This window comes from Penaeus monodon, chromosome 8 (genome assembly GCF_015228065.2).
Source record: "Penaeus monodon isolate SGIC_2016 chromosome 8, NSTDA_Pmon_1, whole genome shotgun sequence".
NCBI classification, from domain to species: Eukaryota; Metazoa; Arthropoda; class Malacostraca; order Decapoda; family Penaeidae; genus Penaeus; species Penaeus monodon.
Genome location: NC_051393.1, coordinates 37,146,707 through 37,164,206, shown reverse-complemented (window position 1 = coordinate 37,164,206; position 17,500 = coordinate 37,146,707). Strand labels below are relative to the sequence as shown.

General features: G+C 38.6%; 1 protein-coding gene across 7 annotated transcripts in view; it reads right to left on the bottom strand.

Moving 5' to 3' along the window:
* Positions 1 to 17,500, bottom strand: part of LOC119576329 (cyclic AMP-dependent transcription factor ATF-2-like) — a 165,397-nt gene that overhangs the window by 61,069 nt on the left and 86,828 nt on the right. For all 7 annotated transcript variants that reach the window (XM_037923956.1, XM_037923952.1, XM_037923957.1 and 4 more), the window contains 3 exons: positions 17,043 to 17,207; positions 10,932 to 11,079; positions 6,872 to 7,006 (listed from right to left, as the gene is read on the bottom strand). In XM_037923956.1, the coding sequence (XP_037779884.1) occupies positions 6,872 to 7,006; positions 10,932 to 11,079; positions 17,043 to 17,207 (448 nt within the window). The remainder of the gene's footprint in view (positions 1 to 6,871; positions 7,007 to 10,931; positions 11,080 to 17,042; positions 17,208 to 17,500) is intronic.

The window sequence follows — 17,500 nt, the reverse complement described above, 5'->3', positions numbered from 1 at the left end:
TCCTTTTCTTCTATTCTCAATTTCTCTTCTTCTGATAAAGTTTGTATGTATGATTTCAACCAATCAATACCACACACAGTAGAACTACATGTTGTCTTGGATAGCATAGCATAGACTCTGTCATTAATCCCGACATCATTCCAGGCCTGTCAACAACAGTATACAACTCTTCCTCTTGTTGTATTTCCTCACTTGCACTATTCATATACACATTTCTCAGACATACTGGAGACGGTTGGTACTCTGATCCACAGATAGGCATTTTCTTATATTTCCATATTTGTCAACAGAATTTCTTTGTTCATTTTTCATCATTCTATTTGTCACAAATTCCTCTTCCTCTGCCACGTCATCTTCCACATGTCACAACATTCATCTCCTCAGTGTTAAATACTGGCTCAGATTTTACAAACATTGTAAGAGTCTCACTCCCACTACTCCCTGACACTGTACCCAATGACAGTACTTCTTGAGTTCAAAAAAATATCTTAAGGGCTTGCTGCATGGCATCAAACTTCCTATCTAGATCAATGAAGGATACTGCTGTCAGTACTATTTGTTTGTCTTTAACTTCTAGTCCAGCATTGTATAACAGCTTGAATGCTAAAATACACTTTGGTATACTCACTTTGTACTTGCCCAAAACTGCACTTCTCTTGACAAATTCCAAAATGTATTTCTCCTTACTGTCTTCTTTTTCTTTTTTGTAACTAACAAACTTTGTCCATACTTCACACACTACCGACATCTCATCCTTTTTGTACCACTTGTCCAGGTGTTGAAGCAAAACATTCTTTCTATCATGGTTTAGTAATTCTTTGATGTTCAATTCTTTAAAAATCTTTCCTCTCCCTTCGCTTCCTTCCAGAAATGACGGGGCGATGGTCAAAGCTTCTTTTTTCTTTCTCATGTTCGTAACAAGCTGCCATGCTTTCAGTTCTTGTTTCCAGCGATCGTAACTCTTCTTTTCACCAAAAACAGGTACTCTCGCCCGTCCACTGCCATCATCATTGTCACCTATATTTTCTTCTTGTTTCTTTTAAATACTCAATGACCTGCTTCCCCTTACCACCAACCACGCTCTGCTACCATTTGTTGAGCATATGGATCAATTTGGTAAGATATATCATAAGCCTATTTATGATATTTTTGCTGTAATATAGGTTAGGCATAGATTCAGTCTGCGGTCCCTATCAGAGCTCCTAATCAAAACAAAGCTCATAAACAATTGATGCTCACGAAGCGCAACATCACAGATAAACATAATGAACAATATATATACCTATACATATACATATACATACATACATACATTTTTTTTTTTTTTTTTTTTTTTTTTTACGGTAAGTTTCTGTTTGAGCCGCCGTGGCCACAGCATGACACTCAATTGTAGTTTTCATGTTGTGATGCTCTTGGAGTGAGTACGTGGTAGGGTCCCCAGTTCCTTTCCACGGAGAGTGCCAGTGTTTTACCTTTTAGGTAATATATATATATATATATATATATATATATATATATATATATATATATACATATATATATACATATATATATAATATATATATATATATATATATATATATATATATATATAATATATATATATATATATAATATATATGCATATATATATAATATACATATATCTATACATATATACATATATCTATACATATATACATATATACTCACATATATCTTCATATACATATACTTATATATACACATATGACTGCCACAATAGTCCAGTGGTTAGAATACTGGTTGCCGAACCTTGTGATCCTGAGTTCAATTCCCTGTCGTGGCTGTCGTAAAAATGCCTGTGCTCCAACTGCTGGCTTGAGCCCAATCTCATGGTGAGAAAACATCACATCTTGAGAAATCAAACGCAGGGGAAATCGCCACTGTGGCACAAGTGTTAGTGCGCCAAACCACAGTTGATTAGGAAAGGCATCCAATCAGGCATGGGTGGCACTACCAAATAACCTCTCAATGGTAATTTGACAATGGCCTATGTCCTGTAGTGGAATGAATGGCTGTTTGAAGAAGAAGAAGAAGAAGAAGAAAGAAAGAAAAAAAAAAAAAAAAAAAAAAAAAAAAAAAAAAATATATATATATATATATATATATATATATATATATATATAATATATATACACATATATACATTATACATACATATATAGGCTGTGGTGGCCAAGTGGTTAAAAAATCGGCCTCAAGACGGCAATCTGAGTTTGAGGGTTCGAGTCACCGGCCGGCGCGTTGTTCCCTTGGGCAAGGAACTTCACTTAAATTGCCTACCTAGCCACTGGGTGGCCAAGCCAGCCCAAGTCAGAGACAGTCCCAGAACTGGGTAAATAGAGATGGTGACTCAATAAGAAAAAAAAAAAAAAAAAAACACTGGGCGGAATGCAACGGCAAAACACCGCTCTAAATTGCCTAGAAAATCATGGAAAATCCATGATCGCCAACGTCCTTGTAGGACAGGGCACTTGAAGAAGGCCGCGGTGGACATAGGCCTCACTAAATTCAATAAATTCATTACTGAGAGGTTATATGGCAGTGCCACCTTTGCCTGACTGGATGCCTTTCCTAATCAACTGTGGTTTGTGCCATGGCGGTGACTTCCCCTGTGACACATGCGCTTGACTTTTCAAGGCGATATGTTGTTTTTCTAGGTAGGCAATCGAGGTGAAGTTCCTTGCCCAAGGGAACAACCCGCCGGCCGGTGACTCGAACCCTCGAACTCAGATTGCCACCATTATAATCTTGAGTCCGACTCAGCCAACGCGGCCCTAATATCATCATGAATAACGGTATGCTCATATTTGAGCAGCCGTGGACTTCTCCACCATTCTTCGCCACTAAACTAGATCTTGCGCTTTTCTTTCCACTTGTACCATCGACAACCCGCAAATATCTTTGATGTTGTCGCTCAGTCTTGTCTTCGGTTTACCTCTTCCTCTGTTTCCTATCACCATCCCTGTCAGCAAGTTTTTCTCAATACTTTTAATTCTCATCACATGACCAATAAACTTTAATTTCCTCCTGTTCAAGATGCCCAACAGCCGGTCTTTACAATTTATTTTTCTCAGCACTTCATCATTCGTTTTCTTCTCTGTCCAGTTAATACGTAGTAGTTTGGTTTGGATTCCATTTGATACAATGGATATTCTTGGTGTGACATACTGTCTGCTTGATTTTGCTCACGTGTGTCAGCTGCTGCTGACTCAGCTGAACCGAGTCCTTGCCCGCCGTGGTGCCCAGCCACAGCAGTAACCTCCAGGCGACAGTTGCAACTTCTCGCGCCTGGGCGGGGCGCGAACCGCCGACCCCTCGGATGAGAGGCCGACACGTTACCACTGTACTAGCCCGTCTGTAACACCACATTTCAAAACTATTAATCTTTTTCTTGTCTATCTTCTTCAGCACCCAACACTCAGAACCATATGATGCAATTGGGAAAACTAATGAGTTCAATAACCTCAGCTTTGTCCGTAAGGTAATGCTTCGGTCTTTCCGGATGTTATTGAGAGCAATTGTGGCGTTTTTGGCAATGGTAATTCTTCTTTTTATCTCCGGTGAATTATCATATGTATTAGTTAAAACAGCTCCAAGATAAGTGAACTCTTTCACATTTTCCACAATCATTCCATTGATTGTAACATGTTCATCATTTGTAGACAAGCTATGAATGAGAATGAATATCTTCACAATACAAGAGATGTATTTGATCGGTTTCGATTGCGTCTTCGTCAGAAATACATGTATTTCTGACGAAGACGCAATCGAAACCGGTCAAATACATCTCTTGTATTGTGAAGATATTCATTCTCATTCATACCTTGTCTACATTTGTCAATATGAATACGGTTCATGTTCATCATTGTTCATTGCCAGTTATCTTTGAATCTTCATGATCTTAGTTTTCTTGGCATTAAGAAACAAGCCAGCCTTTTCGCTTGCTTCTCCAATTTTATCTAGTAGTTGTTGTAGTTCAGTGATACTGCTGGCAATCAAAACTATATCATTGACATACCTTAGATTTGATATTTTGTATCCTCCAACATCTACAGTTCCTTCAAAATTCTCTAGAGCACCTCTCATAATTGTTTCAGAATATATGTTAAAGAGGTGCGGAGACAGAATGCAACCCTGTCGCACTCCTTGTTTGACTTCAAACCATTCTGTTAACCCATAAGTGGTTCTTACAGCAGCTTGTTGTTGGTCATACATGGTTTTTATTAGTTGGATGATGTGTTCTGGAAACTTCATATCGTTCATGTTATTCCAGAGGATATCGTGATCAACAGTATCAAAAGCTTTCACATAATCGATGAAACACATGTATAGGTCTTTTTGATGTTCTCTGTTTTTCTCTATGATCAATTTTAGATTTAGAATCTGATTTCTGGTACCTTTTCAAGGGTGAAAACCTGCTTGTTCATCTGCAATTTCCTCTCTTAACTTCAACTTCATTCTTTCAGCAATAATTTTCAACAAAATTTTGTTGCTGTAACTTATTAATGCAATTGTCCTATTATTGTTGCATTGGAGTGCGTCACCTTTTTTAGGTATGGGAGTAAAGATTGATTTTACCCAGTCTTCTGGCCATCTTCTTTTATTCCATATTTTTGTACAGAGTTTGTAGAAGTATTCAACACTTTTGCCAGCATTCTTAATTAGTTCTGCTATTATTTCATCTATTCCGGGGCTCCTGTTATTCTTTACTTCTTTTACGGCTTTTATAACCATGTCTAGCAGTGGCGGTGGTTCATCTTCGTTGTCATTGAGTCTAATTAATGTTGTTGTTAGATCTTTATTCTTTTTGTATAGGTTGGAACAATATTGATTCCATCTATCTTTGACTTCTTTTCCATCACATAAAACAAGTCCATCTTCAGTTTTGATAGTGTCCATTGTAGGTTTAAATTTTCGTGTGATGTTTCGTACTCCTTGGTAGAGTTCTTTAGTTGTCTTATTGATAGAACAGTTTTCAATTCTCTGGCAATGTTCATTTAAATATTTTTCCTTATCTTGTCACTATAATCTTTGAATTTTTGTATTTAGTTTTTTGTAAATTACTTTTTCAACTGGATTATTGATACCCTTTGATTTTAGGCATCTTCTTGTTTCAATTTCACTTAGTGTTTTTTCAGATATCCAGGGGGAATTTGTCTTTTTCTTTTTGGCGATAGTTTCTTAAGCAGTGCTCAGCAGGAGTTCTTTTCCTTCTTCCCAAAACTCATTTGGTGTTATATCATCTTCACATTGATTATTTCAAAGTTGTTTGACACTGTAATTCTGGAATTGTTATCAAGAGTTTTGTAGTCGAGCTTTAGAGGTGGTGTTGGACGCTCCATCTTTTTGAGTCTTATTTGAAAGTCGATAATTAGTAGTTGGTGGTCACTGTTGCAGTCGGCACCAGGTCTTGCCTTGGCATTTTTTATGCAACTTTCCCATTTTTGGTTCAGCACAATGTAGTCAATTTGGTTGCGTGTTCTTTTGTCTGGTGAAAACCACATGTACAAGTGTCTTGGGTGGTGTTGGAACAATGTGTTGGCTATAACTAGATTATTTGTACTACAGAATTCAATAAAATCTTTACCTCTTTCATTTATATCTCCAAGGCCGAATTTTCCACAGGTGTCATTTTTTAGATAATTTTTTCCTACTTTGGCGTTGAGGTCTCCCATGATCACTTTTACATCTCCCATGATCACTTTTACATCTCTGTTAGGGATTGTGTCTAAAGTATCTTGGAGAGAGTTATAAAAATTTTCCATTTCTTCATCACTTGCAATATTGGTTGGTGCGTAGCACTGTATAAAACTAATGTTATGAGGTTTTGCTTGTATTCTGACTTTTAAAATGCGATCATTTATTGGGCTGTACCCAATTAGTGCATCTGCAGTTTTTTTCGTGAGAATCATAGCAACTCCGTGACTATAATTTCCTTCTTCTTTTCCAGAAAAAAGAACTGTCTTGTTTTCTTTAGTTTTGAAACTTCCATTACTTTTCCAATTGGTTTCACTTATTCCTAGTATTTGAATGTTGTATCTATCCATTTCGTTACAGTCAGTATGTAATTTACCCATCTCTTTCATTTTCCTTACGTTCCACGTTCCGATTTTTAATGTGTTTCTTAATTGGACATGTTTTCTTTATCTTCTTTGTCTTCCAGATGCATGTTTAACATTGTCAGCCTGGTTGCCCACTGACTAACGCGCCCCTTGATAACCCACGCGACGGGCGATGTGGTATGAATTATCATTTCTGTATTTAATCATTGGTGTAGAGGTTTGTCAGGAGAAAATAAAAGTTGAGTGGAATCTCCCAGGCTCCTTCTCAACTCGCAGTCTCCAACTAACTAGGAGGAACTATCTCTGCCGCTTTTAAAACAGTTACACTGTAATACGCCAGACATATTGGGGAAACAAAGGAAAAATTTTACTATTGTATTATTTACATTGTTATACTGTAATATATGTATACACATACATAAAAATATGTATATGAATATATGTATATATACACATATATACAGATTTATATATATATATATATATATATATATACACATATTTGGCAAAACTTATAAGTAAACATAGCATAAGTGTTTTTTTTGTTATGAACGAGGCAAAAACCTAGATTGTTTGCAACAAAGAGTGTTAGTAGAATATAATTAACCAATAAGTGCATTAATGTCTATTTTTTTAAACTACATAAGCTATCTGATTTTTCATTTTCTTTAAATAACCATTAACAAAACTTGTAGTATTGGTTATCAATTGACTTTGTAGTTGCATATTCCTCAAATGCAACTTCTGGAACTGTTTACACTTAATATTCAAATCTGAATACTAACTTCTGTACTGCTAGTACCACTGAAGTTTCGAGAACGAGTCATTTCTGCAATTCGATCAGCAGTGTTGGCCCTGGATGTTTTACTGCAGCCAGGTCTTGCAGCAGTATTGGAAGAAGCAAGAGCTTGCTTCAGTTTCTGTGGAAAAAATAAATAAAAAATAATAACAATAAATAACTTTTATGAGTCTATACTATACACAGACTATTTCATCAAAGCTGAGAACCTTTTCTCAGTATATCTATCTCGTGTATATATATATATATATATATATATATATATATATATATATATATATAAGTAGATAGACAAGAAAAAGATCAATAGTTTTGAAACGTGGTGTTACAAACGAGTACTGCGTATTAGCTGGACAGAGAAGAAGACGAATGATGAAGTGCTGAGAAAAATAAATTGTAAAGACCAGCTGTTGGACATCTTGAACAAAAGGAAATTAAAGTTTATTGGTCATGTGATGAGAAGTAAAAGTATTGAGAAAAACTTGCTGACAGGGGTGGTGATAGGAAACAGAGGAAGAGGCAAACCGAAGACAAGGCTGAGCGACAATATCAAAGATATTTGTGGATTGTCGATGGTACAAGTGGAAAGAAAAGCGTAAGATCGAGTTTAGTGGCGAAGGATGGTGGAGAGGTCCACGGCTGCTCAAACATGAGCATACCGTTATTGATATATATATAGATAGATAGATATAGATAGAGATATATATTGTATATATGTGTGTGTGTGTTAGTGTGTCTATTAGTTTGTGTATGTTTTAATTTGTGTGTTTGTGTGTGTGTGTTATTATGTGTGTGTTAGTGTGTATGTGTTAGTGTGTATGTGTTAGTGGGGTAATGTGTGTTAGTGTGCAGGTGTGTCAATGTGTGTGTCAATGTGTGTGTTAATGTGTGTGTGTGTGTTAGTGTGTGTGTTAGTGTATGTGTATGTGTTAGTGTGTGTATGTGTTAGTGTGTGTGTTAGTGCGTGCATATGTGCGTGTGTGCGTGTGCGTGCGTGCGTGTGCATGTGTGTGTGTGTGTGTGTTAGTACATGTATGTGTGTGTGTGACTGTTTCAGTGTGTGTGTACATTAGTGCATATGTGTGTTAGTGCATGTGTTAGTGTGTGTTTGTGTTATTGTGTGTGTGTTAGTGTATGTGTGTGTATGTTAGTGTGTGTGTGTGTTAGTGTGTGTGTGTGTGTGTTAGTGTGTGTGTGTTAGTGTATGTGTGTGTGTTAGTGTGTGTGTGCACGCGCACTCACGAGTGTTAGTGTGTGTGTGTGAATTAGTGTGTGTGTGTATTAGTGTGTGTCAGTGTTAGTGTGTGTGAGTGCGCACACTCACGAGTGTGTGTTAGTGTGTGTTAATATGTGTTAGAGTGTGTTTGTTAGTGCATGTGTGCGTGCGTGTATGCGTGTGTGTGTGTGTGTGTGTTTGTACATGTGTATGTGTGTGTGAGTGTGGTTTTTGGTGGTTTGTGTGTGTGGGGGTGTGTGTGTGTGTGTGTGTGTGTTTTGTGTGTGTGTTGTGTGTGTGGTTGTGTGTGGTTGTGGGGTGCTTGTGTGTTAGTGCATGTGTGTGTTAGTGCATTGTGTGGTTAGTGTTTTGTGTGTGTTAGTGTGTGTGTTAGTTAGTGCGTGTGTGTTAGTGCATGTCTGTTTTATTTACATGTGTGTGTTTTTAGTACATGTGGTGTTTGTGGCTTTTGTGTGGTGTGTGTTGTGCATGTGTGTGGGGTGTATGTGTGTTAGTACATGTGTGTGTTAGTGTAAATGGGTTAGTGTGTGCATTAGTGTGTGTGTTTGTGTGTTTGTGTGTGTGTGTTTTATGTGTGTGTGTTATGTGTGAATGTGCGTTAGTGTGCAGGTGTGTCAATGTATGTGTTTAGTGTTGGTGTGTGTTTGTGTTAGTGTGGTTTAGTGTTGTGTGTGTTTTTGTGTGTGTGTGTGTATTAGTGTGTGTGTGTATTAGTGTGTGTGTGTATTAGTGTGTGTGTGTATTAGTGTGTGTCAGTGTTAGTGTGTGTGCGCACGCACTCACGAGTTTGTGTGTCAGAGTGTGTTTGTTAGTACGTGCATGGGGTTTTGGTGCGTGTATGCGTTTTGTGGTGCGTGTGTGTGCATGTGTGTGTGTTAGTACATTGTGTGTGTTAGTGCTTGTGTGTGAGTGTGTGTGTTAGTGCATGTGTGTTAGTGCATGTGTGTGTTAGTGCATGTGTGTTAGTGCATGTGTGTGTTAGTGGGTGGGTGTGTGTTAGTGGGTGGGTGTGTGTTAGTGTGTGTGTGTGTTAGTGTGTGTGTGTTTGTGCTTGTGTGTGTGTGTGTGTTTAGTGCTTGGGGTGTGTGGGGTGTGTTAGTATGTGTGTGTGTTTATGCGTGTGTGTTTATGCATGTGTTTTGTGTTTGTGCATGTGTGTGTAGTTGTGTTTTTAGTGCATGGGGGTGTATTAGTGTGTGTGTGTATAGTCTCTGTGTGTGTGTTAGTGCTTGTGTGTGTGTGTGTTTGTATATGTGAGTGTGTGTGTGTTAGTGCATGTGTGTAGTGCATGTGTGTGTGTTAGTGTGTGTGTGTGTTAGTGGGTGTGTGTTAGTACATGTGTGTGTGTTTGTGCATGTGTGTGTGTATGTGTGTGTGCTTGTGTGTGTGCTTGTGTGTGTGTGTGTGTTAGTGCATGTGTGTGTTAGTGTAAATGTGTGTTAGTGTGTGTGTTAGTATATGTGTGTGCATTAGTGTGAGTGTTTGCGTGTGTGTGTTAGTATGTATGTGTGTTAGTGTGTGTGTGTTAGTAGGTGTGCGTGTTAGTGGGTGTGTGTGTGTGTTTGTGCATGTGTGTGTGTTTGTGCATATGTGTGTGTGTTTGTGCATGTGTGTGTGTGTGTGTGTGTGTGCTTGTGTGATAGTGCATGTGTGTGTTAGTGTGTTAATGCGTGTGTGTGTGTAAAGTGTTAGTGCGTGTGTGTGTGTTAGTGCATGTGTGTGTGTTAGTGTGTGTTTGTGCATGTGTGTATGTGTTAGTGCGTGTATGTGTTAGTGCATGTGTGTATTAGTGTGTGTGTGTTAGTGGGTGTGTGTGTGTTAGTGGGTGTGTGTGTGTGTGTGTTACTGGGTGTTTGTGCATTAGTGGGTGTATGTGTTTATGTGTGTGTTAATACATGTGTGTGTTAGTACATGTGTGTGTTAGAGCGTGTGTGTGTTACTGCGTGTGTGTTAGTGCGTGTGTCTGTGTTAGTGCATGTGTGTGTTAGTGCATGTGTGTTAGTGCATGTGTGTATGTGTTAGTGAGTGAGTGAGCGTGAGTGAGTGAGTGTGAGTGTGAGAGTGAGAGTGAGAGTGAGAGTGAGAGTGAGAGTGAGTGTGAGTGTGTGCGTGTGTCTTTGAGTTAGGGCATGTGTGTTAGTGCGTGTGTGTGTGTTAACTTGTGTGTATGTGCGAGTGTGTTAATTTGTGTGTATGTGTGAGTGCGTTAATTTGTGTATGTGTGAGTGTGTTAGTGTATGTTAGTGTCTTAGTGTTAGTGCATGTGTGTGTTAGTGTGTGTGTTAGTGCATGTGTGTGTTACTGTATGTGTTTATGTGTGTGTGTTACTGTATGTGTTACTGTGTGTGTTACTGTGTGTGTGTTACTGTGTGTGTGTGTTAGTGTGTGTGTATGTGTGTGTTTGTGTGTGTTAGTGTGTGTGTGTGTATTAGTGTGTGTGTTAGTGTGCATGTGTTAGTGTGTGTGTTAGTGTGTGTGTGTTAGTGCGTATGTGTTAGTGTGTGTGTGTATGTGTTAGTGTGTATGTATGTGTTAGTGTGTATGTATGTGTTAGTGTATGTGTGTGCACTAGCTGTGTGTGTGTGTTAGTGTGTGTGTATGTGTTAGTGTGTGTGTATGTGTTTGTGTGTGTTAGTGTGTGTGTATGTGTGTATATCTGTGTATATATGTGTGTGTGTGTGTGTGTGTGTGTGTGTGTGTGTGTGTGTGTGTGTGTGTGTGTGTGTGTGTGTGTGTGTGTGTGTGTGTATGTGTTAGCGTGTGCGTATGTATTAGTGTGTGTGTGTTAGTGCGTGTGTGTGATACCTACCATCTTGGCAAGAGATGGTTGTGGCACTTTAGTTTCTCCACTGTGAGGTGGAGACCCAGAGACAGTTGTCACAGTTGTATTTGTACTGGAACTGGAGACCATTGGTGTGGTAGGGATTTCAACCGGAATGGCTTGACCATTTGGCAACCTGGGAAAAACAAACTCTGGTATTCATTCAGAAAAGGTTTGTATTGCCAATTCTAACAGTGTTGGCTTGTAAGTGATGTGTAACATGAATCTATAGTTTTACTGGTTACAATAGTTCAATAACTATATCTTACCAAAATATATAGCAATATGGACTACATATTACCAAAATACCACACCGATATGGACAACATCTCATCAAAATATACAAATATGGACTACATTTTACCAAAATATACACCAATATGGTAAATATACTAGCACCTGACATACCACTTTAATTACCAAAAACCGTGTCAATATAAAGAGTTTTCGTAGCCTTAACCCACTGGCACTATAAATAATATAGAAAAATTCTCACTTGGCGAAGTCTTTTGTCCAAAATACACTAGCTGGTGTATTTATTTACTTTTAACCCATATCTCATGCCTCAGGGTGACATACTATTCCCATCACAGCCAAATTGAGCGCAGCTGCAACCTTCACTTTAACCCTTTCCCGACGGGTAGTATTCATAGTGGCCCAGGCCTCACTGCCGGGGGCTTATATTGTCGCCCTAGCATGCGCGACTACTCATGCCAAATACCAGCATCCCATGCAGTTTCTTCGTAATACTACGAGGATATTTTGTATTTTCAGCTTTCATTATTTTCTAAAGTCTCTACTTGCCATATTTCCTGATAAATCGAGACTGAAGGGTATTTTTGTTGTTATGTAGACTCCATAGTTGATCATTATTCAGTCTATAGTCTGAATAAAATAAGCAGTGTGTGGCATCATAGAGTTGAAATCGTTGGTTTGTTGCATTTTTTTTCTTTTTTTTTTGCATAGTAAAAATGAGAAAGTGTTAAAAACTATTTAATCACACTTTCAGTGGCAGAAAAATAATATTTTGCCGTGATTGTAACAACAACAACAACAACAACAACAACAACAACAACAACAAAACTCATGGCATGTCCATACATACACCATGACATGTACATACATGCCCCCGGCAGATAGTCCCGCCTAGCCATGGCATGTGCGTACATGCCAACTGTTGGCAAAGGGTTAATATCTTGTGCTATTTAACCCTTTCCCGACGGGTGGCATGTACATACATGCCATGGCATGCCTGGACTATCTGCCGGTGGCATGTACGTACATGCCATGGCATGCCTGGACGATCTGCCAGTGGTATGTGTGTACATGCCATGGTGTATGTATGGCCATGCCATGATTTTTTTTTTTGTTAAAATTACGGCAAAATAATATTTTTTTTGCCACTGAAAATGTGATTAAGTAGTTTTTATCACTTTTTCTTATTTTTCCTATACTATGCATTTCATAAAGGCTTCTCGGGCTTCCGAGGTTAGTGTAAAAAAAAAATTACATCGGTAATCGACTACATTGGCCAGAGATATTATATAGTATTCACGAAGTGATGATGTAAAACCACGTGAAAATACTGATATGTATTTTTTGAGAGAGAAAAAAAAATACATATTTATAAAAACACTGAACATAAAAGTATATCTATATGGAAGTGATAATATAAACCTGTTGAAACTAAAGTTTATCTTATAAAATAACTTGAAAAAAATGCAAAATAACAACAACAACAAAACCTACGGTTTCAACTCAATGATACCACACACTGCTTATTTTATTCAGACTATAGAGCGAATAATGATCAACTATGGAGTCTATATAACAAGTCTTGATTTATCAGGAAATATGGCAAATAGAGACCTTAGAAAATAATAATTTTGAAAATACAACATAGGCTCTTAGTATTACGAAGAAAAGGCAAGGGATGCTGGTATTGGGCATGAGTGGTCGCGCATGCTAGGGTGACGATATGAGCCCCTGGCAGCAGGGCCCGGGCCACTATGAATACTACCTGTCGGGAAAGGGTTAATGATGAATATTTTGTTAATGTTCAATTTCATTATCTGCCTTTTTTTTTTGCAGATCCTCAAGTGACCCACAGCCTTCCACCAGTGCCACCCCTAAGAATTTTAGAATCTTTTAGATATCGATAGTGCCAATGAGTATATTCCAGGGGGCCTCAACAGCAGCAGCAACTCCAACAGTGGCTCAGAGTCAAACCTGAAATATGCGTCAAAGTAAGACACATCCATGGACTCATACAAGCCACTGTCAGCAATATGTGTGCAAAAATGGGAACAGAACACTTATGGAACCCCAAAGTTCATATGGTAAAGGCAGAAGGACATTTATACTTGGTTTGAGTTTCCAAAGACCTAGAGATTCAGGACTGAGGCCTAAACCAGGTATTTTCCCACTTTGTCACTGATGAACTTAGGGGAATACTTGTCTAGGAGACTAACTGATGAGTTATTGATGACTATTTATACACAATTTAAATTTTGACAACATACTGTTGGCATATTTGTCAATCTGTTGCCCTCTGTTAGACAATGTGAATGCTATTTATGATTTTTGTTTCTACTTTCAGGTATTACGACCAGACTCCAGCACCCACACTCTTCATGCCTGCAATGGCATGACAAGAGGCCACTTACAATGCTGTCCACACCTGCAAGATGGTATTTCTTTCATATTCACAGATGTCAATGTTTCTGTTGGTTTCAATGGTGATGACATAGACTGGAAGGAAAAGGAGCCTGACCCTGAAGAATTGGACGATGACAAAGATTTGGATGCAGATTACATGCCTGTCGCTAATACTTCAATGGACTCTGACGAGCCTCTTGTGGAGTACATCAGGCGTTGCAGGGGAGAAAATGTCATCAGAATTGCTTCATTCACTTGGGCAAAGAGGAAGAACATTCCGATGTGTCGTTGCTTCAATGGGGATTCTAGTGTCCATGCCAGCCTGGATGAAGCTTTAATCTCCCTTGATACCTTCACCAATTTCTTCACTATGGAGCTGTTACAGAAGATTGTCAGCGAGATGAACCAGTAACCATCTGACCTTTGCTTCTTGTATTTTTTTTTAATATACATATATATGGATATATATAAATGTGTGTGTGTATGTGTGTGTGTGTGTGTGTGTGTGTGTGTGTGTGTGTGTGTGTGTGTGTGTGTGTGTGTGTGTGGTGTGCGTGCGTGCGTGCGTGCGTGCGTGCGTGCGTGCGTGCGTGCGTGCGTGCGTGCGTGCGTGCGTTCATTCATGCGTACACTGAGTACGTGTGCGTAAATGTGCATGTCCGTATACATACGTGTCTGATCAGTAATTTGAGTTGATGAGCGATTGAGTGGAAGCGTGTGTGTGCGTGCGTGTTTGTGTGTCTGTTTGTGTGCATTTGTATGCATTTGTGTGTGTGTGTGTGTGTGTGTGTGTGTGTGTGTGTGTGTGTGTGTGTGTGTGTGTGTGTGTGTGTGTGTGTGTGTGTGTGTGTGTGTGTGTGTGTTTGTGTACTTGAGCATGTGTGTTTACATGTACGTACGTGTATTTGTGAGTATTGCTGGAGTGGGTGGAGGTTGAGAGTGTGACATAGATGTGCAAAATGGTCAAGTCAAGCGAAGGATCGGGGAAGAAGAAACAAACGAATGGAAAAAAAATCACGTATTTATAAAAACACTGAACATAAAATTATATCTATATGGAAGTGATAACATAAACCTGTTGAAACTAAAGTTTATCTTATAAAACAACAAAACCTACGGTTTCCACTCCATGATACCAAGCACTGCTTATTTTATTCAGACTATAGAGCGAATAATAATCAACTATGGAGTCTATATAACAACAAAAATATCCTACAGTCTTGATTTATCAGGAAATATGGCAAATAGAGACCCTAGAAAATAATAATACTGAAAATACAACATAGATTCTTAGTATTACGAAGAAAAGGCAAGGGATGCTGGTATTGGGCATGAGTGGTCGCACATGCTAGGGTGACGATATGAGCCCACAGCAGCGGGGCCCGGGCCACTATGAATACTATCCGTCGGCAAAGGGTTAAAGGGACTCCATTCTCGGTTTACTGTGAGGGAATTCTGGTCTAGCAATCCCTTGATGTCTTTGTACATGCTTCCAAAGAGAATGATTAGGGATCAGTTTGATGCCTTGACCTCTGTGCTCCACTCTGCTGACAAATAGGGAGAGCACAATGCAAAGGATCTGCCATGTAAACTGTGACCAGTGCTCGAAGTCCTCCTAGATGACTGTTTCCATTTGGTCTTTGTCCTGAGAGTTTGTGGGCCTTCAGGGGGTGTCATCATGCCTTACAGTAAAACCTGAGTAAACTCTGTTCATTTGATGGTCCTGGGGCAGGGTATACGGTGGCCTTCAAGATTTACATAGGTCAGGAACATGGGGAGTTCCTCGCTAGCATGAAGGCCATCATCAACTTGATTCAGAAGGCAGAGCTGCTCGATAAGGGATACGAGTTGCACATCGACTAGTATTCCACCCCAACTCCCTTCCACTACCTGCAGGCCCTAAAGGCCAGCGATGTTGGTACAGTCCATACCAACAAAGAGGGCATATCCTCAGACCTGCAGATGAACCAGAGATATATCTATTTCATGAGTATATATCTAGAACACTGCTTTAAGTGGGTTGATATGTGTCAAGTGACAATACTTTCCACTGCCCACACCAGCAAGGACATCACCCTACCTCCAAACTGCCGAGGGGTATAAAGGTCGTCATTTCTTACAACAACAGGATGAGGATATCATCAGGAGGAAGCCCAGCAGGCACACATGCCAGGGGAGACTCCATTCAGGTGTTGGAAGCGATGTGCACATTGCTGGAAGACCCAACACTGAAGGAAGAAGACCAGGGCCATGTGCAGGACCTGTTTCCCTGTATCCTGCACCTAGTTTCAAGGACTACCACACATGAAGAGGAGTAGCAAGTACTGTATATAAAAAAAAATCAGTTTTTTGATGTACTGTGTTTCTGTTCTCTCTTGAAGACATACTACTGAATTTGCAAACTAAGATGGTTCAAAACAAAGTATAGTATATACTTAAAATGGAGTATATACTACAATATAAGATTAATGTCCTTCATAGGACATATCATATGGCTACATACAATAAGCCTTCTAACTTACATGTTTCTGAAGTGCAAAAATGGAAGCAGCGATTTTTTGTAAACAAACTGCCACAGTGAATTAAAACTTCCCATGGCTAGTAAGCCAGCCTAGGCACATGCACCATATGCCACAACCGGGTAATCTGTGTGCTGCTTTCATTCCCCGGAAGAGGAGCAGCAAAGTGATTTTCAAGCCCATCAATATAGGGTTAGTAATCTATATAAACATATTACTGCATTACTACACTGTAATTGTACAAAGATATCTCAGTACATCTGAACATAGGATTTTAATTTCTGGATCAATTACACTGACTTCCCACATGGAATTTGCACCAATTTTTACTATCAGTACTCTAGTATGAACAGACAAGTAATGTCTATGGAGCTACTAAAATCCTAGTTGTGAATTCTTTTGCTGGGTCATGTGATCCATACACGAACACACGCACGCACGCACACACGCAAGCACGCAAGCACAGACACACAAGTATTGAGATAAGCATGAGCATTCTCAAAGATTTCTAGATTTATTCCCATTGTTGATGGAATGGTATGACATATATACTGTGCCACTATGATTTTATTTGTTAATTTTGTGTACAAAGAGATAGCTCCAAGGAGTCAATTACTATTTTCATCTCTCTATCATTTTTTTACATGATTTTTTATTAATACTTGTATTGTTAATAACATCTGAAACGATGATAATAGCAATAACATAAGAATACTGATATTAGTTGAAAATGCAAGAAATATGAAAATCAAGCCAAATCAGTTAGGTCTTAGACTCAATGGCGACTAAGTGCTTGCTGAGCCATCAATGTATTAACAAAATACACAAAGCATTACTACAATGAACAATACATGTACCCAGTGCCAATGGATTAATTAAACATATATAAAAGACCTGGGTGATAAGTACTATCTTCACACACCTGAGAAGAAGTTGCAAGACTGTGGCACTTGGTGATGGAGGAACACCAGTTGATGCAGTACACAGAGTTGATGACTGACTTGAGGCTTGTGTTCCACTGCCAACTTTCACACTTCCACTACTTACACCAACACCTACTACACCCAGAGCCTGTGTAACTGATGGCCTGTAAAATAACAATATTAATTTAAAACAAGAGGCTTGGAATACTTCTTGATGACAAAAATAATCATAAAAAAAAAATCAATTCAAGAAATAAAAGCATTAGGTTCTATAACTGAGACAGAATTATTATTTCTTTATTACACTTAGGTATTTACAGTTGGTATATATACAAATGTAAGTTACATACAATCATATATATATAAATATATATACACATGTAAATAGATATAGATATAATATATATCAATATAATATATATATCCATATATATACATATATACATACATATAAATA